General features: G+C 40.0%; 1 protein-coding gene across 1 annotated transcript; it reads left to right on the top strand.

Annotated features, from left to right (window-relative positions):
- The first annotated feature begins 16,002 nt into the window (after window positions 1-16,002).
- NMUR2 (neuromedin U receptor 2) lies at window positions 16,003-24,170 on the top strand. Its single transcript, XM_035559849.1, has 4 exons — window positions 16,003-16,722; window positions 21,849-21,933; window positions 22,843-22,968; window positions 23,911-24,170. The coding sequence occupies exons 1-4, from the start codon at window positions 16,003-16,005 to the stop codon at window positions 24,168-24,170; spliced, it is 1,191 nt and encodes a 396-aa protein (XP_035415742.1).
- The last annotated feature ends 274 nt before the right edge of the window (window positions 24,171-24,444 follow it).

Raw genomic sequence — 24,444 nt, 5'->3', positions numbered from 1 at the left:
TCCACCAGAGGGAGAAATTTGCTGAACAGTAATGGTCCTTATTTGTAAGATTATATGAGATTGAGGCACAGTTCCCAAGAGTACTTTCTGCAATAAGAAACTAATAAAACTTTAGGCAAAATGCATGCAAAGATTTAATTTCTCAAAAGCTCTCATATTTCTTTTTAGGATTATATATATTTATATTTATATTTATATTTATATATTCTATTTATCTGTCTAGCAAATAGCATCTACCCAGCCAGGTCACACCATGGTCTGTCTAGGCTGTGATCCTGCCTCTGCCCATGGCCTGACCTGCCCCTGGAGAGGACAGCATGGGAAACCTGCTTTGGGGAACATATTATGATGTCTATACATGCAGCACAATTTTTATTTATTTATTTATTCTTCCCCAGAAAACTTGGGAAATCCTTTCTTTACAAAAAGCTGAGGAACCACTACATTACCCAGGCAGAGATGGCATTTTGCTGACAATTACAGACACTTGTTTTGCCTTTTCAGAGACAAACAGTGTCAAGAAAGGAAAGAAATGAATGCTGTTTCTAACTGAGTTTAAAGGCATTAACTACCTCTATTTCTCTACCATGGCAGAAGGTTATTACTATCTTGTAGACAGTGCTGAATTTCTAATAGGTCGGTTCTCTTCACTGCCTATTTTCCTCTTGTCTTTAAATAATAACATCAGTGCCCTTTTTAGAATTCGACCACTTTGCCATTAAGTAGCAAACAAACTACTTCTGCTCTGGGCATGCTGATCTGCATTTCCAAGACATTTTGATAATAAACACTACATGTATTCTTCTGTCAAAGCTATTAAATCATGGAAGAAATCTACAGAAAAACAAGCAAGTGAGAGATGCGTGCTCAGAAGGTGAGGAAAAGGTCAGCTCTGAAGGAAGAAGGGTTCAAATATTATTTTTTAGCATTGATGGATCAGCACCTTCAGTCCTTAGCTCCATTTTCTCTGGTGTCAAAAGAAATAGATTGATCATTTTAATCCCCTCAGGTTTATAGCATGATTTACACACACAGACACAAACATACACAAATACATCAGGCAAGGCTGATGGGAGATGAATATCAATGTTGGTATAGCAAATGTATTTAATATACTTTTTATGGCAGGTGTTATTTGATTTCTAGGAACACCTGAAAACGAGAAGCTGTGCAGATGTCAGGCAAACACACAGAAAAAAAAAGGTTAATCTGGAATGGATGGCTTCAGAGCAGTCAGACACTGCACTACTGCAGATTTCAGCAACTGGAGAAGCAGCAAAAAGCTACAGCAGGGCATCCAGCCATCCTCGTGTCCCCAGAGTTTAAACAGAGCTTTCTCTGCATTTCTTCCCTATCCTGCTGAGAAGATGGGTATCCTGCACTGAGACATGAGAGTATGGACTCAAGTTATGTTGGTAGGATGTTAGTAAGATTTCTATTTTGGCCGAGAGAATTAAAAGATAGTAGAAAAGGGAAATCAGGACATGAGCAAGGATTGGAGGGGAAGGAGGTGCTCTAAGGGAGCCAAATGATGTTGGAGGCACATAGCATAGGTAGAGAGGGGTGGAAGGAAGATGTAACAACATTCTTTTTGCAGATGTGAGAGCCCCTTAGTTTCCTGTAATATTTCTGGCTACCTGTGGGTAGTGAAAAAACAAATTCCCTTCCTCTTCAACACACACACACAGAAAATCAGGGATGCCTTCTGCGTAACACCTCTATATCACAACTTTCATAGCTTTCATAGCAAATCAATAGTGTTTTTGTCAAATACTGTAAAACTGAGATTTTCATCTTTATGACTGATTGCCTACTCTTCTTCAGTGAGAAGGTTGTGATTTCTGATGCTTTAGTTTAGGCAGTTTACCCAGGATTAATTTTTCACCTGATTATGTCGTTCTTCTTCCACCACTCCCTTTCCCATCCTTACATATTTATTAGTCCGGAATGCATATCTGCAAGGGGACATAATCAATATTTTGTGCAGCACTCTTCATTCTGGTGACTGTTTCTGCCTCTTTTGTATGTCCTATCCTGTTACTAACATTTTCAGAATGCAGTTAAGTCATTTGTGATTATTCATAAAGACAGTCCTGTTTGGCTTTGATATTTGTTTTTGTTGGTTTTGCTATAATAAGGAGATAAATAGATTCACTTGAAGTACTTGTCACTGAGAAAGCAGAAGTAATCAGCTCCTGAATATACTTATAGGAAAAAACAAATCAAAGTCAGGTCTGCAGAAGTTTGATTATTTATCACTTCCTTTTTGCTGGGCTTCTCTTGCTTTTTCTTTCTCTTTCTAGAAACCTGCATCCTGAACTATACATAGATTACAAAAGAGTCTTAAATATAATCCTGACTTTTAAGTGAGCAAGCATCTTGAAACATGTGCAAGTATATTTTTTTGAATTTGACTTTTATTTTCCTGCTGTATTAGAGTTATTATGATAATAAGTGCTTATAAAAATGGGAACAGCTCTGCTGAAAAGTATATAGATATCAGGTATTAATGCATTTCATTGTTTAAGCTAAATTTCCAAATAAAACTACTTGAATATATAACTAAATATGCAATATATATTATATATATGTATATAAATTTTAATGATTTGTTTTGTGTGTGTGTAAAGCTGTAGTAAATTAGATGTCACTGATTTTTTAATTTACTTTAAACTGTCTAACTTTATCTTTGCAAAAATGATTACATTTTCCCTTTCTAAGCTGCAGCAGTTTCATTACTGAAGGTATGTTTCTGAACTATCACACTCTATCAGCAAAATTAGGAGATAATTTTTATCTATAGCTCATTTAGTCATTTAAAAATTATTTCAAACAATCCCATTTTTGTCATTATGTAATCACATGTAGTTCTTAAAAGTTCCTCTTTATACTTTAGGGCATTTTCAGCATACCAGGGAAACAAATAATGCAATCTAGGGAAGCAAAGAGGCAGCTGGGAACCATAAACATTGTATTCTTATAGTAGTTGAATTACTGACCCGGTTTCCAGCCCTAGGCAAGTCACAGAAGTTTTTACATTTCATTTGTCATTATTAATGTCATTTGTTTGTCATATAAGGGAGAATAAAGGAGGAAAAATAGTTTTTACTTGCTCTTTGGAAAAATTTCAAAGCTATCTCCGTTTTCTGTATTTGCTTGTGTTTGGTGGGTATGTATCCTCACCAGAATTTCACTGAATGTTAGCTACCTTCTGAAATAATTTTCAGACATTGAGAAGAAATGTCTCTGCTACCACATTAATACTTTAGGATCTGGTTTTATTTAAAACAAAGACTATCTGAATGTTACCTTGAGAAAACACATTTATATGTGTGGGTACTCGCTCCTGGGTAGGTGCTCGCTCAGCATGATGGCACATCCAGGCCAGGCTCAAACCTCTGCTCTGACAGCTCTGGATCAGATGTCTCAATCTGCTCACCACAGAAGGAGTTGAAGTGCCAGACTTTTGGCTACTGTGGAATTAATTTCAAAAATGTGTGGGAACGGGGATTTGAATATGATCTCTCATAAGCTTGGGGTAATACCCAGAGCACTGGGCTGTTGACTGTTCTTGGAAAGGAACAAAGTACTTCAATGTGCTTCTTAGAACCCCACCCTGAAACAGAGAAATCTTCACCCAATAATTATTTGAAATGAGTGCATTCCCATGAAAGGTTTTGAGTACAGCAACTTGACATTTTCTGATAACCATTCTCTTTCTACTGAAAAAAAATATGGATTGAATAAATTACCTACTGAAGTCTAATGCATTGTGTCTTCCCTTCCCCTCCCCTCCCCTCCCCTCCCTTCCCTTCCCTTCCCTTCCCTTCCCTTCCCTTCCCTTCCCTTCCCTTCCCTTCCCTTCCCTTCCCTTCCCTTCCCTTCCCTTCCCTTCCCTTCCCTTCCCTTCCCTTCCCTTCCCTTCCCTTCCCTTCCCTTCCCTTCCCTTCCCTTCCCTTCCCTTCCCTTCCCTTCCCTTCCCTTCCTTTCCCTTCCCTTCCCTTCCCTTCCCTTCCCTTCCCTTCCCTTCCCTTCCCCTCACTACTTTGGGATACTATGATATACTATCCCCAGCTATTTCCTATAGAGAACTGCAAAACTATTCCAAAATTTTCAGCCAGGATCCCACTGAGCTGGAAAAATCTATTAAGGGGGAAAGTATTTGTATTTACATGACTTCAAGCAACGTCAGAGAGTATTGCTTTTCTTCTCATGCACTTGAAAATGTAATAGAAATGCAGACAGTAAATAAAAGGCGTTTGGTTTCAAACAACACCAATATCTTAACCTTTTTAGAGTCATATAGTAGCTTTAAAACAAGTGTCAGAAGCATGAGACACAGTTTGTCTTTCTAAATATAGACTAATATTCCTTGCAATATTGTTGAAGTTATCTATATATTTATTTTTTTCATTTATGGAAGGCTTAGAACTAGGATAATCCATGCAAAAGAAAATATATAGTTTCATATCTACCCTTTATAGAGAGGTTGCCCCTCTGTGTAGACACGTATAAGTGCACACATATAAAAGTCCCTAATAGATCTTGTTAACAATTTAACAGGTTATCTCTGAATCGAGACTTGCCTTTCCTGCCCTCTCTTATGTGCGTAATTGAGGCCCTGCCTCACAGCTTGTCTGTTTTGCATGAAAATGAAGTGTCTGATGCTGCACCCCTTCAAAGCTTGTCTGCTCTGTATGTAAATGTGATCTTGCCTACCTAAAGTCTCCGGATCCTATTTGCGAAGGTGGCTGTGGAACTTTTCAGATGTCAGATGCACACATAATTGATCTGAGTAAAGAAAATGGATGGTTATTAGAATTTGTCAGCACTTTGGGTTCACTGGAAACACTAATGCTTAAAGACCTGTTTTCTTTCTGAATTGGGAGGAATAGATGAAATCTTGAAATCTTTTGCTGAGTGAAAAATGTCTAAAAATCCATTCATTTTTATTAAATAATACATTTTTCTATCTATTACTAAGAACATATCAAATTAGGAATACTCCAAGCCCATCACTGGGCTACTGACAACACCTATTCCCTGGGTGATACTTTCAGTGATGCTCTTGTCTTCTCGATCAAATGAGAAACACTCTGACAGACTTTGTGTTACTTTTCTGGTTCGGTCTCAACTCAGAAGTGTAGTTAAAACTTATTTTAAAAGGTAAAGGAATATATAAATGTCATGTTATGTCAGTCTGTATTTCACACTGTATCTTGACATGTTCCTAACAAAGCCTATCAAGCAGTATTTATGACAGACCTCAAAATAATATAGAAATATTCAAACTAATATAAATGAAAAAGCACAAAGAATATTTTCATATTAAAACTTTATTTTGACATTTCCAAAGAAGATTACATTTTACTTTCAGATTTTTTCTCAAGGGGATGAGTTTCATCAAAATCAGCAGAATCTTGTAAGGTGCAAACCCCCGGGTTTTCATCATAACATAACTTCACCCAAAAAAACAGTTTTAACCAAAAGCTTGTAACTAAACTTGATTCTTACCAAGGATTTCATTATTTAACTTCTACATGGCCATTTGTGAGCTTAAGATGGAGCAACTAGTGGCAGGATCAATTAGTTCAACATGAATTGTCTGAGGACAGGGTCAGGAGCAAAGGAGTTTGAAAGCCGCCATGAAGTTTTGGCAAGAGAACAGCAAAGGAAGATGAAGCAGGTAAAAAGGAAATGTCTCCATGCTTTGAAAAGGATGAAGTATTACCAGTGATTGATCCAGTTGTGCTCAGGAGTGGCACAGACATGCAGCAATCCTTAGCAATCCACTCTCCAGCAATGTGGACTTGTATTCACCGAGGTGTGAGGTTGGTGTTATTCAACAGAAAGGGTCAGGGATACCCTTCTGTGCCCAGTCAACTCTCACCGCAGTCCCACTGAAGCTAGAAATGGAAACAGCTTTGATGGGCTGCAGCATGGGCCCCATATCCAAGGACTCTTCTCCAGCAAGAGTGGGAAAGGGAAAGGAGTCTCCTGTTCCTTACTGTCCTGCTGCAACTCTTCAGGTTCATTTGGTGGAGCTGTCTGAGGTGGCTTTGTTGCTCTCTAGCTTGAGAGTTCCAGCATAAAGTAGAGCACATCTGAACCTAATAGCAAGTGAAAGTGGAAAATTAGAAACATTTTTTCCCCCAGCTAACTTGGTAAACATCTATTCACCAACATTAATGTATGTACTATGAGAAAACAACATGGTTTCAAAAGTGTCTTCAGCTGCTCAGTTTCTTAGGGTTTATTTTTTGTTTGGTTGTTTGTTTGGTTGTTTTTTTATTCTTCTCTTTAGGAAGTGCTTTCACAGGTTTCCGCAATATTTAACCTTTTGTCCCTCAGATTTGGGCACTCTTTTCAGTGAAATACAGCATTATTCAAATCACCTTTTTCCTTTAAAAAGCATATTTAATTTTCAGTCTGGGCTTTTAGGCCCACTTATGGTTGACTTCATATCTTAGAAGTCTAGCTATAAGAAAACTACATCAGCTTCTTTTCTACAACAGCATAGCTGTGAGTACAGAAGCTGCATAATTGCCTATTTTCACCCTTTTATTTAGTGTGAAGAAACAGTGAGAGAACACCTTCCATGGCCTGTATTTTAAAAATGCCAAAAGCACATTAAATAGTGCCCACTTCAGTATAAATATGTACAAGGTCTGAAGAAAGAGCCTTCAAATTAATGTGTACAAAATCTGGTAGCAATCTAAAAACTTTCAAAATATCATACAGCAGATTCAGATGGACCTTGAAGTACTCCAGGGCTCTTGACATTATTGCAATTGTCGTCAGAGAAAAATGTGATGTCTTTCAAAGGAGAATCTACACAACTTTCCCAAAGGGATGGAAGGAAAGATAGCATTTCTTCTAGAAAGAGGTAAGAAAAGCCTTGTGATCTTCCTCCAATGGGTTAGCTCTGGCTGGTACAGCACAGGGCTTAATGCCAAAAAAGTTTAAATCTCTACAATTTCCATAGAACTTTACACTTTTTCTGTATCTCTCTGGGAAAATGGGACAATCTTGCTTTGATGGTATGGGCCACTCATGCCTATAAAGCACTTGAAAATCTTATGGGAAATTTTTTAGTGATGCAAGGATAGTTGTGCTTAGGAAGATGAGCTTTTTCCCCACTGAACACATTCTTTTTAACACAGCAAAGCACCATCTACACTGCACTGTAGAATGCTTTTCAGAGAATAACTGGCAAAATGCATGGGCCTTGATTCTCACATCTTGAAGACAAAATCAAGGCCCGTACACTTCACCTGAAAAGTAGCTATTTAGCACAAAGCTGGAGTGTGAACCGCTCACTCACTGTAGGAAGTCTCATTTAGATCTGTAAATAAATCTTTCTCAAAAGGAACCAGAGATGTGCCAATTACTGCCCTGTGTTCTGGTTTGAACCTTTTTTCCATCTAACCAGTAAGAGTAGATCTTCTTCCTTACTCTCTGGCTGCTAGCTATCGTTTAAACATCGTACCTTAACAAATACGAGCATATTCTCTGTGTTTCCATTAGCTTGGAGGCACATACAGTCCTGTCAGCCTGACTGATCATCTTCACTATTCTAGGGACCCAATAAAACTATTAGCAAATATGAGAGATGTGCCAAATATCACCTGTATGTCTTCCCTTTCAGTTCTGTTTTGTGTTAAATCTCTTGCTTGTCAGCTCTGAGACTTCTGTTTAACAGGTTTTGCTAAGGCCATGCATTTCAAAAGATTGTGATCATCAAACAAAAGAAAGCAAGCATAGCCTCTGGATGAAATGAAGGGCCCCACTGCAGTGGTGCTGGAACATTTGGCTACGGGGAAACACCCTAAAAACCTAGGAGGCTTACTGACGAAGTCTGTAGCAATGCAAGGGCAATCAGCAGGGCTTGGAGCAAGGAGCCTGGAAACCTTCAGGTCTAACCCTGGAACAACTTTATGCCTTGAGCAAAAGTTCTGACTGATTTCTATAGTCCATTTATAAGTGCTAGCAGACTATCCAGTACCAACTCATCATGCATTATAACCTCCAGAGAAATGGCAAGGTAGCTTTAAGTAGGACATTCCCAGTGCTGCAAAAATTTGTGTTGTAGTCTTTCTCTTCTGTTACTGGTAACATAATGTTAGGAACCGAAGCTCAGAACAGCCTTTAAAGTTTGAAGTCTCATGAGTACCAGAGAGAGGCTCCCAGACACCACATAAATCTGCACTGTGGGTACTGTTTCCTTTCTCTTCTGGGATGATTGAGTCATTTCAAACAGCTGAAGAGAGAATAATGAATAACAATGTAGGACTAATCAGGTTTATACACAGTGTTATCTTGGAAATAGCAATGGTAAAGAGCCATTCCTCAATATTAGGAGTAACCGCTCCCACTCAGGGGAACGCTGGGGAAGTCAGACCAATGCATATTAAAGTAGAGCTGGCTGGGGAGCAGCTCTGTTGAAAAGGACCTGGGGGTGTTGGTAGGCAGCAGTCAGAGCATGAGCCAGCCGCTGAAGTACCCAGGAGGAGGTCGCCCCATGGTGCACTGAGTGGTCTGACTGCACAGCAGACCCTGCTCTGAGCAGGTTGGACCAAAGGCATCCAGATGTCCCTTCTGGGCTGCATTAACCTAAGACCCTATATCCTGTTTATTTCCAAATTCCTTGTTGCTTCCTTTCTTTTTCTCTTCCTTCTTCATTGTCTCTGTCTTTACCCCTATATGTTTTTCTTTTTCTGTATTTCTGTATTTCTCTGTTCATTTCCTTCTCCTAATTTCATTTTGCCATTCTGTTTTCACTTCCAACCCCCTGTCTTTCTTTGTTCAGCTTCCTAAAAGGTTATTGTTTCAAGGTTTTTCGGTCTTATCCTCCTCCATTTTATCTCCTTCCTTCATCCTTTGCTGGATTGTTTTTCTTGTTTCAAGCAATATTAATCTTTAGCCACTGATATTTAAAAACAATTGAAAAATAAAACATCAGGCTTCCTAGCTGTGTTTTCCCTACTTAATTTCTGATGTCGTTTCATATTTAATATTATTGTAATTTAAATACAGCTTGCTGTATTGAAAGAATAGTAACTTGACTCATATTTGAGTCACTTCTGTCTGCAGCAGAAATTTGTTTTATTAAAGGTATTGTAGAACATGTTCAGATGTTCGTCAATAAGAGATATGTTTAGCATTTAGTACAGTCAGAGCAAATCAATAGAGTTCTGGGTCAGCTCAGATCCAATTGTGGATCAGCGTTTGCAAACGAGCACAAATAACGAAGGTGTCTTGGCCAGGCAAAGTATCTATCAGTCTGGATGCTAAATTGATCTCCCAGTGAGGTGGACTAAGCCAAATTTGTACAGCCACTGTACAGTTAGCACTGGGGAAGGACAGAGAGAGCTCCACTGCGGCAGCTGTGGCTTTGGTGGGCCATGGCGTAAGGAAGCGCCCAAACAGAGTTTTCATGCAACCTGAAATGAAGAGGGCAAAGCCATCCCTCCCTTGTCTGTTTGCGGGGGTCTGTGTGGGAAGCTGCTGGGCCTCATCTTCAGCTTCAACATTGGGAATAAGACTCTTGACTCACAGAGTGCACTGAATCCTTGCAGAGGAGAACTGGCCGAGTAAAACCGCTGAATCCAAAACCACCAGATCACAGAAGGGCTCAGGCCAACCAGCCTCACACCCAGTGCTGCCTTGGAGAGCTGTTCTCACTGCATTGTGACCATTCCCATCCTCCTGCTCCTCAGCTCTAGAGGGCATAGATGGATTATTTTACCTTATTTTGGAGGTCTGCCTGGGATCGCCTCACTACTGAGCGGACTGCAAACCCCCAAAATGTTTTTGAGGTGTACACTGCAATTTGAAACAAGCTTTTTAATAAGTTGACCCAGTTTGCTTCGCATGCCTAAGGCCTGTTAGGTTATTTGAAGACTGTAGTAAATTATCCCTCTGGCATGTATCTTTTTCATCACTGTTGTGTCTAGAGATTTCTTTCTGCCTCTAACCTTGTAACAGGAGACATTCAGAAGAACAGTACTACCCCTTGCTGTATTTAGCTAAGCCAAGATTCAGCTCCTGGGGATAGGTTAATGGAGAAAAGAGCAGGAAGAGAACATCATCTGCCAGCATATTAATGTTCCAAATTATGCACATCCTTCTCCATAAAGATGTTTTCATTAATTCCAAGTCAAATAGTATTGATTCTCAATGTGACACAAACACAGGCGATCACAATAACCCAACTTACGGAGCAATTTGAGCAGCAGCTGAGGAAGGGAATGGAAACTCTCGACAAGTGCTTTAGCTAAACAGTCACCTTAATGAGAAGGAGAAGAATAATTTTACTGGAGCCAAGAGAATTTAGCATGTCTAGATAGTTTAAACACACTCTTTCTAAAATTAAAGTAAAAAATGGGGTTTCATTTCCAGTTACTGTAAATTCCATTATTATTTTGTAAGCAGCTCTGAGCTGTTTGTTAGAGTATAAAATTACACATCACTGCATTTCAGAGGGAAATAGAAGGTATATATAGTTTTCTAATAGGAGAAAAACTTTTCAGACAGAATTTATTATCCTTATAGTAAGTGTACCTCCACACCAATCCTGAAACAAAGAAATGTTCAGTTACCCATAACTCTCTTAGTATTTCTTTTACTATTTCCTTTATATAAAATAGGTGCTATATAAATTCCATGTGTCCCATTTACCATTTTCATTGACAGATTCAGTTCTCCTATAACAAATTGCAAACTTTCTATAAACTCCAATAATACAACGCATCAATGTTTTGTATTTCTTTGAATGTGATAAGACTGATCACTGTGATTCCTTCTGTCTCATCACTGCATATGTCTGATACAGACTCTATGATATAGTGTGGATTTTTTACTTTAATGGAGAAAAATCTTTGCCCAAATCCCACGGTGAAGAAGAGCCAAATGGATGTGAGCTGAAAAATAATACTGATGAATCACATCATGAAAAAAAAAAAAAAAAGAAACTAGAGAAGTGTTTTGTGGGTCAGACAATCAGGTGAGTTGAGCTCTCCAAAGCAATGTATAAATCAAAGGAAGAAGAAACTGCAATGGAGTATCAATACCGTAATAGGATGCAAAATGCCAGAGATGCTGAATAATCTGATTCTTCCTGCGTAAATAAGTCTTGTAGTATCAGATCCCTCCTGACTCAGTCAATCTGAGTCATTCAGCACTGTGCTTGCAGTTTCAATACATTTTCTGCCATGACAATCCTTTCATCTTTCCCCATATAAATCCGAGTCACTTCACCATGATGGACACACTCAGTACGACAAGATTTTCTGCATCAGTGTTCTTTTTCAGCTCTTGTTGCTGCTCACTTGCCCATCAAGCCTGCACTAAATTCACACATGCCGCCCACTGGCTCTTCAAAGCATGAGCACACACACCAACAACACACAAAATGCTTACTAAAAGGGCACCATTCCCACTAATTTCTATCATTAACAAAGCAGTAAGTTTCTGAAAGTCATCTCAGTAGGTACATCCACCCTGCCGGGTAAGAGAGGACCAGGGAGTGGTTGTTAGCCCTGGGCTGCCCTTGCTGGCTTGCCCTCTGGCCCTGTTTTTGGCTGCCCCAACACCTTCTCCAAGACAAACCCTGAACATGGTTCCCTGCAAAGGCCAGCCCTCAAGGGACAGTGGGTAAGACTGCAAAAAAATGGGGTCTAAATTCATCTTGGCTTTTAATAATCTTGCTGTTAAACCTTATTATCCACCTTCCCTCTGCAGACAATAGCAGCAAACAACAAGCTCCTCCATTTCATATCTCTTACTTATCTTGTGCTCTGGTTTAGAACAAATCACTTTCTGGAAGTTCTCCTTTCCATTACTGACTAAAGTAAAAGCCTAAAAAATTAGCATAGACTCATTTGCTGTTTTTAATTACAAAAAGTTAGGTAAAATGGGTTCTACTGCTGAAGTGGCCTGTGTCTGCAGTGCCTAGGTAGATTGCCAGCTGCTCCTGGCAAAGAGGTTTGCTCCTGACTATTTCTACTGTAGTCATGAAATCCACTTCTTGTGTGTGTTGATTGATATCCTGGGGACTATCAGATATCATGCACAGCCATGGAGAAGCTGACTGCTAAGAGCCTAGATAATTGCAAAATGACTTACAATAAGGCATAGAAAGGCCGCTGCATACCCAGCTACTATTATAGCGCAGCTCCCTCCTCCAGCCTGTCAGGGGAGAAAATATACAAAGTATATCTATGCATTTGGTGGCATGTTGAATGTTGTATTGAATACTTAGAAAAACATGGACTCACGCTCTTGTTAATTCAGTGAACCAAACAATTCAGAGAAGAAAAAAGAAAAAAAGAGTCAATCAATGAACTTTAATTATAATTCAGTGATTTATAAGGGAAATCGAGTGATAATTTTCTATTAATTGTGTTAAGATATTCAATGTAGTACAGCTTAACATTTCTGCCTACCAGTAATATGCCCTCTAATTTGCATCATCTTCTTTGCATCCCTATGGGCCAGAGATAGTTGGTCCAAGTTCTTAAAGGACTGAGACTGAGCTTGAACTCGCAGTGCACAGAGCTTGGTGGCTCCATGTGCAGCTCTAAGGGCTCTGAGAAAGGAGTTAGGGAAAACCAGCTCAGGCCAGCTGGATAACAGTCCCCACAGGAAGAATTTCTACAAGATTCTGCATCTACCTGCAGTACCTGCAAGTTGGAGAAAGGGCGAAACTGCTGAAACAACAGAGTCTGATGGCTGCACATGGAAATCAGAAATGAAGTGCTAGACTGTAATTGCTGGCAATAAGAATTAGTGGACCTGTTTTGCCAAGGATTATGGCAAACCCTATACATACCTCTTCAAACCCTTTCACTGAAGCAGAATGGCTTTCTAAGGGTGTACAGTGAGCATCTCTCTTGCAAACCCTGAGCAACATCCCAGTGCTGCTCAGAGAGGCCAGTTTAGGCCCAGGATGCCAACCAGGCACATCAGTGCAGTACTGCATCTCAGATAATCAGCAGAATTAATTAGTGTGGCACAGCATGGCAGGAGCACAACTATATTATTTCCAATCCCACTGCCAGAACATTTGAAGCTGGATGAAGAACCTCTGCCTCACCACATAGATGTAAATATCTAAAAGTGTTAGCATGAATAAATTTCTATGCTCTGAGATGAGCAAATATTCAGATTAGACCATCATAATGGACCATATTTCTTCAAAATATATCCCTTTGTAAGCATGACCCACGGAGGATTTATACATTTGTTATACTTTTGATTACCTCTATCATTCTGTCTCTTGATGAATGTGTTCAATTTCCCCTAAAACAAAAAAATTGCTCACTATTTACTGACCTAATATAGAGTCAGTAATGAGTACCCTTACAAGGGCTTTGGGAAACATGAAGGTACTTGAATTTACTTGTTCTTAAATGTGCACTGTACTGCCCTTAATGGAATATAGCAATGCACCGTAGTGCTCTTACATCAGATAAGGGAAAGACTCCGCTGAGTAAATGTGGCAAGAGAAATACCCCAGGCATGAGGGCATAGGCAGTCCCTAAGGAGATAATGCTACACTCAGACTAGCACTGGGACTTCGCGTGCCAAAAAAAACTTGTCTGGCTTTTATGTTGCCAAATAGTACACTGCAATTAAATATATTACATAAAAAACATTACATTAATGTAAATATTGCATTACATCAATTACGTCATTATTACTTTAAACTGCACATTTCTGTGACTAGCATACAACATGCCATCTTCCTTTGAGTATAGAACAGCAAGCACCAATGAAGCATGCTTTACAGAGAAAAAAAAGACTTTCAAAAGGAAAATCTATTTTTATTTTCCATCTCCTTTGTAAAAATAAAGTATTTCCAGTCATGCAGAGCTAGAATTAGTCTTTGGTTTATAGATATACTCCCCTATCCTCACTGAGGTATACATATAGATATACTCTCCTATCCTCCTGTGCCTGTCACAACCAGGCACCCTCCTAAGGATTTCCCTGTTCCTACGTTTTGTGCCAGTAGTAGTTCAAAATCAAATTCACATTATTCTGATGTTGTTGAAATGCAAGGAACCTTGTTCAGCTGCATCACTAAGGAAGGGAGAAACAGGTCTAAGGAGCACCCTTGTAGCTCACTGATCCAATAAACCCTAGCACTCTGCTAAACAAAATGCTTCGGTGCAATGCAGGAATAAATCCGTGGATTCTTTCTGATGGAGACAGTTTGTGTGTGAGATAATTTCAGCAGGTCTGAAAGTTATCACAGGAGACATGTTTCTGTCTTTTAGTACAGTTCATGTGGCGTATTATTCTGCTAATATTCTAAATGAATGCACAAGAGTAAAACAAAAAATCCTCGGAGCTACACATGTTGGATATGCCACAGTGGGAACAGACCCTTGTTCTTTGCCTACTGCTGCTATTTTTGGAGGCAGTCTGTGTTTACTACAGACGTATTTCTTTTTTTTTTTTTTTTTATTTCAAGGTTATTGAACTACAACTAAACCAGAAATTAAAGAGGGAAGGAGCAAAGAAGGCAGGATCTAAGGCAACTAAAATTCTGAAGACTTTTCTGTCTTCAGAAGAGAAGAGTTTTTCTGTGGGATCTGCTGTCAAGCCACCTGGAGTGGAGAAGCTTCCATCTTCCTCAGAAAGCTTGCTTCTGTCAGGATTTTGGAGATGCCAGACAAGAGGACAGTTCTTTTGCTTCTGGATGATTAAAAATACACAGTCCTGGTTTAGGAGTGTAAAATCTTACAGCAATTCAAGGGGGAGCTGAGCAGGAACTCAAAAGAGAGAACTAGTGAGAGGCACTGAGCAAATTGCACATCAGGCTGACAAAGTCCCCTACACTACACCAGCTTTTGCACTCATTTGATTTCAAAGAGCTTAACTTTCTGATTCTCAAAAGACACCCATGCACTTTGAACCTTTGTTGTTGTTGTTGTTTTAGAGAAATTCAGTAAAGAATCAAGAATTAATCAGGAGATAAATGATCTATTGTGACACAGCCATCGTCCTTCTTTGGCTCAGAAAGTACATTTGCAGAATAGTTTTCATTCAGGAAGAAATAAGTGTTCATAAGAATTCATGTAAACTTAATCCTGGAGGCACTGAATATGTTTTTGAAACAATATGGTCTTCAGAAAAATTCTCCAAACAAGGCTATCTAAAACATGGGATCAGATTCCAGTACTCTCAAACCTCCAATCAGCCCCTTTTGTCAACCGTCAATGAAAATTTTGTATATACTTTGAAACAACGCTCCCTTACAAAACAGAAGTGGAAAAAATATTTTGATATCACTAAGAAGAGCAGTTAAAATCCTATGCCAGATGTCAGGAGAAAAAAATACAATATTTTAAAAAAGGTTGAAACAATATAGTTGTCTAATTCCACATGCATGACTACAAAAACAGGTTGGCTTTCTACAGATCACTCTGCTTCCAAGTACTTGCTGTCGTAGAAAACAGAGAATAAAAATAAGCAGGGATCTGAAAAATAAAATTGTGACGGATTTTTTTTTTCCTGCTTGTGGATTATAACTGTCTGTAGTATTAATATATTTTTGTGTGTGTCTGATTTCCCACCCTCTGACAAATGCAAGCATCCTGCAGCAAGCTTCTCATCCTATATCTCAGATTCCCAGCTCTCCAAATCCCACATTTCCTATTCTGTGAGCGCGTCTGTTACAGGAGCTGATGCAAGTAGCCGGAACCTCTTTTCTTACTCTATAATCTAATGCACTTAGTGAGCCAATGAATATGTGTGAAAGGAGGGGCTTTCTGGCTTAGGGACTCCTCGCAGGGGAACAGCTGTTCCGACGGCAAACACGCAACCGAAGCCAGGCAAGCACACTCATTCACATCTCTCAGTGGCTTTGTGCATCTAGGTCTGGCAAGACAACCCCTCTCCCCGCCCCCCCTGCAAAAAAAAGTGAGCAAACTAGCACAGAGAAACTCAAAGAAGACTGGCTTGCAGTGGTGGAGCATTTCAGAAGGTCCGGTGATGGCCTGGACCAGCAATACCTCCTGGTTTAACCATCTGGCGCTGCATGAAGAACGCTTCAGGAGGTACCTGAACAGCACCGAGGATTACTTAGCCTTCCTATGTGGGCCCAAAAGGAGTCATCTCTTCTTGCCCGTGGCTTTGGTGTACACCTTGATCTTCATTGTTGGGGTGGTAGGTAACTTCTTAGTTTGCCTAGTAATCCTTAAGCACCGGAACATGAAGACACCAACCAATTACTACCTCTTCAGCCTTGCTGTCTCAGACCTGCTTGTGCTGCTTTTCGGGATGCCCCTGGAAGTCTACGAGATGTGGAGCAACTACCCCTTCTTGTTCGGGCCCATTGGCTGCTATTTCAAGACAGCGCTCTTTGAGACAGTGTGCTTCGCCTCCATCCTCAGCGTGACCACGGTCAGCGTGGAGAGATACGTTGCCATCCTCCATCCCTTCCGTGCCAAGCTGGAGAGCACCCGCAAGCGTGCCCTGAGGACCATCGTGGTGCTCTGGGTCCTCTCCGTCCTCTTCGCCCTCCCCAACACGGGCACCCACGGCATCATGCTGCAGTATTTCCCCAACGGCACCCTGGTCCCTGGCTCTGCTACCTGCACCGTAGTCATGCCCATGTGGATCTACAACTGCATCGTCCAGATCACGTCCTTTCTCTTCTATGTGCTGCCCATGGGGGTCATAAGTGTGCTGTACTATCTGATGGGGCTAAGAGTAAGTCCTGCTCTGACTGTGCTCAGTGTTTCTTTACCTCTTGCTTCTGTTTGTGTGTGTCTTTTAAATTATTTCCCTTTTTTTCTTGTCCGTTTTCCCCAAAAAGCAAAAGTATTTCAAAACCCCTAGAAATATTGGATTTAACCCCTTCTTTGCTGTTATCCTACTCTCAAATGACTGTAGCTATGGCTTGCAATAATTTACCCTGATCTTTTTTAAAAAAATACCATCACTGCTGCTTGCATTTGAATGTTACTTAAATATCCTACTCTGTAGATTGATTCCAGCCTCTCAGAGATTTACAACTTTGTGATAGAGACTAGAAATTGACCAAAAGGAAAATGTGAAAAAAATAAAAGGAGTAGGCCAGTGATTGAATCTTGTATATTTTCTGTTTTCCCTCTTCTTGTGACTACGGAGTTTCTATTACGCTGCTGTATTTTTCTCCTTCTCTGGAGAGGGTGATAATATTCACTTTTTAAAACTCACAAAGCTGTCATGAACTGAAATGCTACCTTATTGCTGCAGCTAGCAATTTCAGCAGTCTTTTCTTTATGTAACTATGGCACAGTTTCACCAGTGATTGATGCTACCTTAGAGTTCACATTCGTGCTCTCTTCAGAAAGTGGGACTAGTTTTATCAAGTGTTATTATTTAAATACAGGGATAAAACAAACAGTATCACAGTATTATTAACCTACGTACTTAAGTAACCCAGCAATGCACTGCAAATCATAGCAAGTCCATGGTGTTTTCTTTTTAATTCTCTTACAGTAAGTGCATTTTGAAAATATAAAGCCTATCTCACTACACTGAATATAATTTAGAGTTTAAAAAGCTGTGTGTGATCATAGAGCAAGAAAGGGATGCAATATGCTTGGAGAAACAGATTAACTTACCAAGTAACATGCAAGAAATTCAACCAGTTCTGTGCTAGTTCATATATCATTTTGTTGTGCTGGCTGATATTTACAGTTATCTGAAACTGTAGAAAAGCAATTTTTCCCTACTTGGGAAAAACCACAAGGATTAACTTCCAGAAGTCTATAGCACACAGATCTTTGAAGCAATGAATGGGTTAAATTATTGCAATATCACAGTTCAGTAGCTATTGCAGGTTTTTTGCATAGGTTCATTGTTTCTTTGATGAAAATTTTGCAAAATAAGACCTCTGTGTATGTGTGTGTGTGTGTGCTGAAATTACTAGCTGTTAAAAAAAAAAAAAAAAAAAAAGAGAGAGAAATCCCCAAACTAATAAAAAGTATGAAAACTGCTATAACTTCTATTTGTGGCACCAGAAATTCTTAATCCCCACCCCAGAAGAGAAGCTGGGTGCCAAACAAGGCCTGCTACCTGGGAATTTCTCTATATTCACAGATTTGTTTAAGTTGTCTTTCCTGAGGTCTGCAATATTTATTGTTTATACCTCTGCTTTTCTGTATATCCAATTGCTACTTCCAAATTTAAACAGTGCCCATCCCTGATATACCTGCATTGCATTCCAAGTCATGTTAGGCAATTTTCTTTTTCTTTTTCTTTTTCTTTTTCTTTTTCTTTTTCTTTTTCTTTTTCTTTTTCTTTTTCTTTTTCTTTTTCTTTTTTTCTTTTTCTTTTTCTTCTTTTTCTTTTTCTTTTTCTTTCTTTTTCTTTTTCTTCTTTTTCTTTTTCTTTTTCTTTTTCTTTTTCTTTTTCTTTTTCTTTTTCTTCTTTTTCTTTTTCTTTTTCTTTTTCTTTTTCTTTTTCTTTTTCTTTTTCTTTTTCTTTTTCTTTTTCTTTTTCTTTTTCTTTTTCTTTTTCTTCTTTTTCTTTCTTTCTTTTCCTTTTTTTTCTTTTTCTCTTTTTCTTTTTCTTTTTCTCTTTTTCTTTTTCTTTTTCTTTTCCTTTTCCTTTTCCTTTTCCTTTTCTTTTTCTTTTTTTCTTTTTATTTTACTTTTTTTTCTTTTTATTTCTTTTTAATTTTTTTTTGTTTCCAACAGACATGATAGAAGAATGGTGTGTGTATACTATTTTCAAGAGAAGACACTTTTTATCTACTCACAGTTGGTGAAATCTCTGAAGCTTCAGCAACACTCCAGAATCTCCTGAGTGCCCTGTATTGCTCTTAGACTGTAGTGCAAAAGCTCAGAGTTGATCCAAAGGTTGTACAACAGCTCCAACTTGGCAAACAGAGGCATGACCTTTAGCAAGCTTTGTAGAAAGGGAATTTTCGTGACAAAGTTTCTTTTTCAAGCTTTGCCAGTGCTCAGGAGTGAGCGCCTCAGGATGCAATACAGAAGGAGGCATGCATGACATGTTAAGCAGCTATGAGAGGGTAACAAACGTGTCATATGCCAGCTCTTCTTTTTCAGTGAGATCATGGGGAAGTGGCTGCATGGAGAAGCTAATCCCAATGGTGCTGATAGAGGAGATGGGCTTGCATTGCCTGAGCAGCAGTCTGTGCTGCAGCAGGATTTGGGGCAGGGGCCTGGACCCTTTCCTTCAAGCTGACTTCTAAAAGGAGACAGGAATGGGGGCCTGTCTCTGGCAGTCTAATAGTCATATTAGAGTTATCTAGGATTTTTTACAGTCAGTGAAGAGTGTGGAGAGCCCAGAGACCTATTTATCCCACCTACCCAAGTTATCTATGAAGGAGGTCTAGGTAACCAGATGCAACCAGACTGACCTCACCTAGACATCCTGAGTCCAACACTTCTCTTGGTGCCACTTGCCCTGGGTAACACATTGGGCACATTAAAAACTTTATGTTAACTGTCTTTGAATTCAGACAACTTATACTCGAGTGTAGAATTCATCTTGATTTTCTCATCAGAATCTATTTTGCCTCCCTCTCACGCCCCCATAAAATACTCAGTTGTTAAACCCAGGATCAGCTGTGGACAGTGGCTGCCTTTGGCAAATTCATGCAGAGCCCAGCACAGCTGTGGAGGGGTCTGTCCCCTGTCCATGGAGGTCGTTCTGCACACCTTGTGCCCACTGACACCTTTTCCTTTGCAATGGGGGACAGCTAAGAGTGCGGCAATGGCAGCTCAGCAGATGTGTGGCATTGGCCAAATCACTCAGGATTTGCATGCCTTAGCACAAGCCATGTGGATTTTAAACACCAAATTTTCCATCAGCTGGAGCAAACATTTGATCACTCTTTGTGTCAGGTCACATAACTTACAGAGAAAGTTTGTCCTGCTTCTGCTGAGTTGCCTCACTGTGTTTGCCTGGGGATAGGTGAGGCCCTAATTTCACTCTGCCTTGTGATTTCTAGCATGAAACGCTGTAGCTAATTACGATGTGGGGGAAAAAACTAATTTTCAGCTTGTTGCTTCAGACACTTTTAATTCTCTTGCAGTGAGGGGGCAGCATTCATCTCCAGGCAATCCTATCTAGTCTCACACATCTGCAGGGATGTAAAACCATTATCTTGGCAGGACTTCTCTGTCATACCCTTGGCATGGTCTGAAGCTACAATCCTTGTCGTAAACTCATTTCTTCTTCTTCTTCTTCTTTTTTCTTCGCCATAACTCATTATTTTCTCAAATTGCAATTGCTGAGTTATTCTTACCAGTTACACCCCCATGTATTATTGCTTGAGGCTAAAGAGGAACCTTAAAACATCATCAAAATGACAGGAGAAAGGTAAAAAATAAAGATACACGTCTCTGTTTTATTACAGCATCAGAGAACTGTATTCAATGAGGCTTTGGAATATTCCTGGAATAAATTACTGTTGGGACTGAAAACCACTGAAAGGAAGCTAAGGATTTTAATCAATCTGAGCAGACATTTATCACTAGACGTGTTACAAATCAGCTGATTTTATTCCTTAAGCAACAGTGGCTATGACTTAAAGTCTCAAAAGGTTATAATGTAAAACACAGGAAGCTGAAATGCACTATAACTGAATATAATTCAATTTATATGTGTTTCTCCTTTATTGGTTTTCTGAATAAACATAGCACTGAAAGAAAGTCTCTTTGATCAGGGTTACAATTACTTAACAACAACTATATGTATATATATATATGTATATACAGTTAATCAAAAAAACAGGAAAATCACTGTACAGAATGTGGAAGAAAATAGTACAACTAGCATGTTTTCATAAGAGTTTTGCAAGTCCAGATTAGTTTTTATCTTTTCCCTTATTCCTGATATTCTTTCCCATGTAATTTAAAGATTTTTTCCAATTTCTCTCTGTTGAAAAAGGCATTGCTCTGAAGTTGTTGGATAATCAGCAGTTCTCACTTCAAGAAGCTGGACGCAATTATGCAGTCTCTATAGATGACTCCTTTTATAATCAAAGCAAAAAAGTGTTTTTGTCCTGATTATCTTGGTATGGTCTCTTCATCAGCAAAGCATCAGTGCTCTCACCTTAAGCATATTGGGGAAGCATTTATTTGTTTTTTCAGAAGTCCAGGGAAAACTGGTAGAAACGAATAAAATAAAATTTAAAATAAAATAAAATAAAATAAATAAAATAAAATAAAATAAAATAAATAAAATAAATAAAATAAAATAAAATAATAAAATAATAAAATAAATGGTATTTGAGCATAGTGTGTTTGAATCTGTGTACATCATGTGCACTGTCTGTTTGCAATAGAGCATATATGGGTTTTGTTCATCAGCTGGACTGAATATCAATTAGTCCAAACACTCAGGGCATGAAACGAACTCCCTTGAACTCTACACAATTTTTTCCAGTGATTACAGCTGTGTTTCACTAAGGCCTCTCTGGGGTATTTTTTTGGGTCATTGGTTTGTGCTTAATTGTGGGGAACCCTTTCAGGAAAATAAACAAACAACCAATATTTTGCTAGAAGACAAAATAGTGTTGAAATTGACCACAAACTGTGAACCAAATATCGACTCATTGAGAAAGGACGAGTGGGGAATGGAAATCTAAATTTGCTGTTAGTAGTCAGGCTCAGATACATAAGTCTGCTGATTGTTATGAATCTAAGGCTTCAATGCTCACTATAGACTAAAACTGAATTTTAAACAAAGATTTCTTTCAGTGAGTCCTGAGTTGCCTTAAATTTTGCCTTCTCAAACTACAACTATATCAAAAGTAATGTGTGGTGGAGTTGTCATCCCCTATCTAAGCTCTTCTTCTGCTTCCCTCCTTTTGCCAGTTGAAAGGAGACAAATCTCTGGAAGCGGAGGAAATGTCTGTGAATGTCCAGAGACCATCCAGAAAATCAGTCACCAAGATGCTGTGTAAGTAGTGGTGTCTTCTGTGTTCTGTTTACTATGGCCAAGAGTGTGCGTGTAAATCTCATATAGTTGAGGAATGTATATATAAAAATATTTTTGAAGTTAATTCCTAAACTAACACTTTAGTGAAATACTCAGTGACCAGGTCCAACCATTGTATCCAGGAGTTAGGAGTAGCTGTGAAGGCTGACAGTCAAAAGATTCAAAGGCAAATCTTTGTCCTTACCACACCACCTTAAGTTTTATCCCTCATTCCAAAACTGGCTCTTGCAGCCCTCTTTCTCAGGGTGAAAACAATGTCTCTTGTGCTGCCCTGGCTCCCAGGAGCTAGGTTTCATGTGTTTGTAATGCATCACACCAGAGGCTCTGCTCATGAAAAAGAAGGCCCTGTCAAGCCATGCTTGTCACCTGCTACTGACTTCACCATGAAAACCTTCCCAAGAAAAAGTAGGACCCAGGCAGACTCGCTCGTTATGCAGCACTCTGGAGAGCTGGTGCTGCAGCTACCCTGAAAGCACTCGCAACACTTCATAATTTAGGGCTGTCTTTAAGACGAAGTAAACCTGGTCACCGAGATGATGTTTATGCTGGAAATGTAAATCACCTTCAATATTTCATCCAACAGCACTATTCTTTTAGGCAGCTTAAGTCACCTTCTGAGCTAGGAAACTCTGCTCTGAAATCAGACTGATTTTCTGTGCCCCATGACCACAACCACAGATGTTCACAGGACCCATCTGGAATAGGTTAGCAAGAGTCCTTAATGGAGTCACCAGATGCCTCAGTGTGCATGGAAGCAAACTTTTTCCTTTCATGCTGAGTGTTTCCTCCAGCTTTCTGAACTGGCTCTGCTCTGTGAACCCTGTCCTTACATAGCTGACTGGTTTTTCTTCTCCCTTTTCTCTGTGCTAGTTGTCCTCGTGATGGTTTTTGCCGTCTGCTGGGCCCCGTTCCATATCGATCGGCTCTTCTTCAGCTTTGTGGTGGAATGGACTGAGCCTCTGGCTAATATATTCAACTTAATTCACGTGGTGTCAGGTAAGGCTCTCTTCTTCCTCTTGCATGGGGATGGCAAAAATGTATTTGTGAGTGTTTTATTTGGTGGAGTCATTTATTTTTTGGTGACATGAGGCATGCATAAAAGGTTTCTTGAGTTTGGTAGCCAGCGATGATAATTGTGTCTCAGATTGGATGCAAATTTCTGCAACTTTCAAGATGTTGTCCAGTACAGCTGTGTGAATATTCATTAAGGAAAAAAAAAAATTAAAAGAAAGGATATTATGTATCATTACCAGCTGTTTTTATTTCTTGGAAGTGCTCAGAAATGAATGCTGTTGTCATTCAGCTGCTTCTAATGAATACACAGCAGCAGGCATCATCCTCCAGAGGGGCTCTCAAGCTAACAGGAAACCTTACCGAATGGTAAGGCAACAGACTTACCTGCTACCCAGAGCTGGGTGATGTAACCAAGAATTTATGGCCCAGCCAACCATCAAATGAGGGCTTTTTCAAGGAGGAATCTTATTTTCAGTATGCCATGGGAAAACACTGAATATGGCCATTCTGCAGCTCAGACAGCTCCAATCTCGTGCAATTGTCCTGGGGTGTTGCAAGGAATTAGCTCCCCTCGGCTGGAAGTTATCTTCTGGCAGCTCTGATGGGGCACCAGCCGTGCAAATCCTGCTGGGGGATGAGGGCTGGAGGCAGGTCGGTGCAGCTCAGAGGAGCTGGATCCTGAACAGCTGGAGAGAGTGGGCTGCAGCTGATGCTGCCTACCTCTGTCCCCTCCCTGAGAGCTGCAGGGCCTGAGCTGGCCTCGGCGAGACATGCCTCTGCCTCCGCCTGGATGCTGGCTGTCCAGATGCACTGTTGCCCAGCCCTGTTGGAGCAGCACTGGAAATGATGAGATTTTCCTCTTCTGGCTTTGTTCCACCCACAAACGAGGTCTCTCTCTCCTTTCCCCCACCCCTGTTCTCCCAGGTGTTTTCTTCTACCTGAGCTCTGCCGTGAACCCCATCATCTACAACCTGCTGTCTCAGCGCTTCAGGCTGGCTTTTCTCAGCGTCATCTCTCCTCGCTGCAGGCACTGGGCCCCTAAGCACCCCACCAGCCAGATTCCTGCCCAGCAGAGCATCTTTGTGGTTGAGGACCACAACCTCGCAGACTCTGCTGAAGACACAAGCGTCCCTGGCACCCACAGGACCTCTGTCAGCAGTTCTCAGCTCTCCACCGGCCTGTGACTTGCCGCGCTGTGATCCACGTGACAGGGAAGTTGAAGAAAACGACTTCTGGAAATAACAAGAGGAGACAGTCCTAAAAGACCAATTTCAGAAAGAAGAGCTCACAGACTGTGTCTTAGAGAATGAATGAATGAATGAGGAGACTGTAATTATTAGGTTATTGAGAGGCATTGTATTACCCTCAAGCTAATAGGAGGGCTGGAAATCTCAGCTCACTGTCTGCAAGCTCTGCCAGCAAAGACCTACTTTACAAAAGCAGCACACACTCCCAATG

This window comes from Cygnus atratus, chromosome 14 (assembly GCF_013377495.2).
Source record: "Cygnus atratus isolate AKBS03 ecotype Queensland, Australia chromosome 14, CAtr_DNAZoo_HiC_assembly, whole genome shotgun sequence".
NCBI classification, from domain to species: Eukaryota; Metazoa; Chordata; class Aves; order Anseriformes; family Anatidae; genus Cygnus; species Cygnus atratus.
This window is presented reverse-complemented; position numbering and strand designations above follow the sequence as displayed.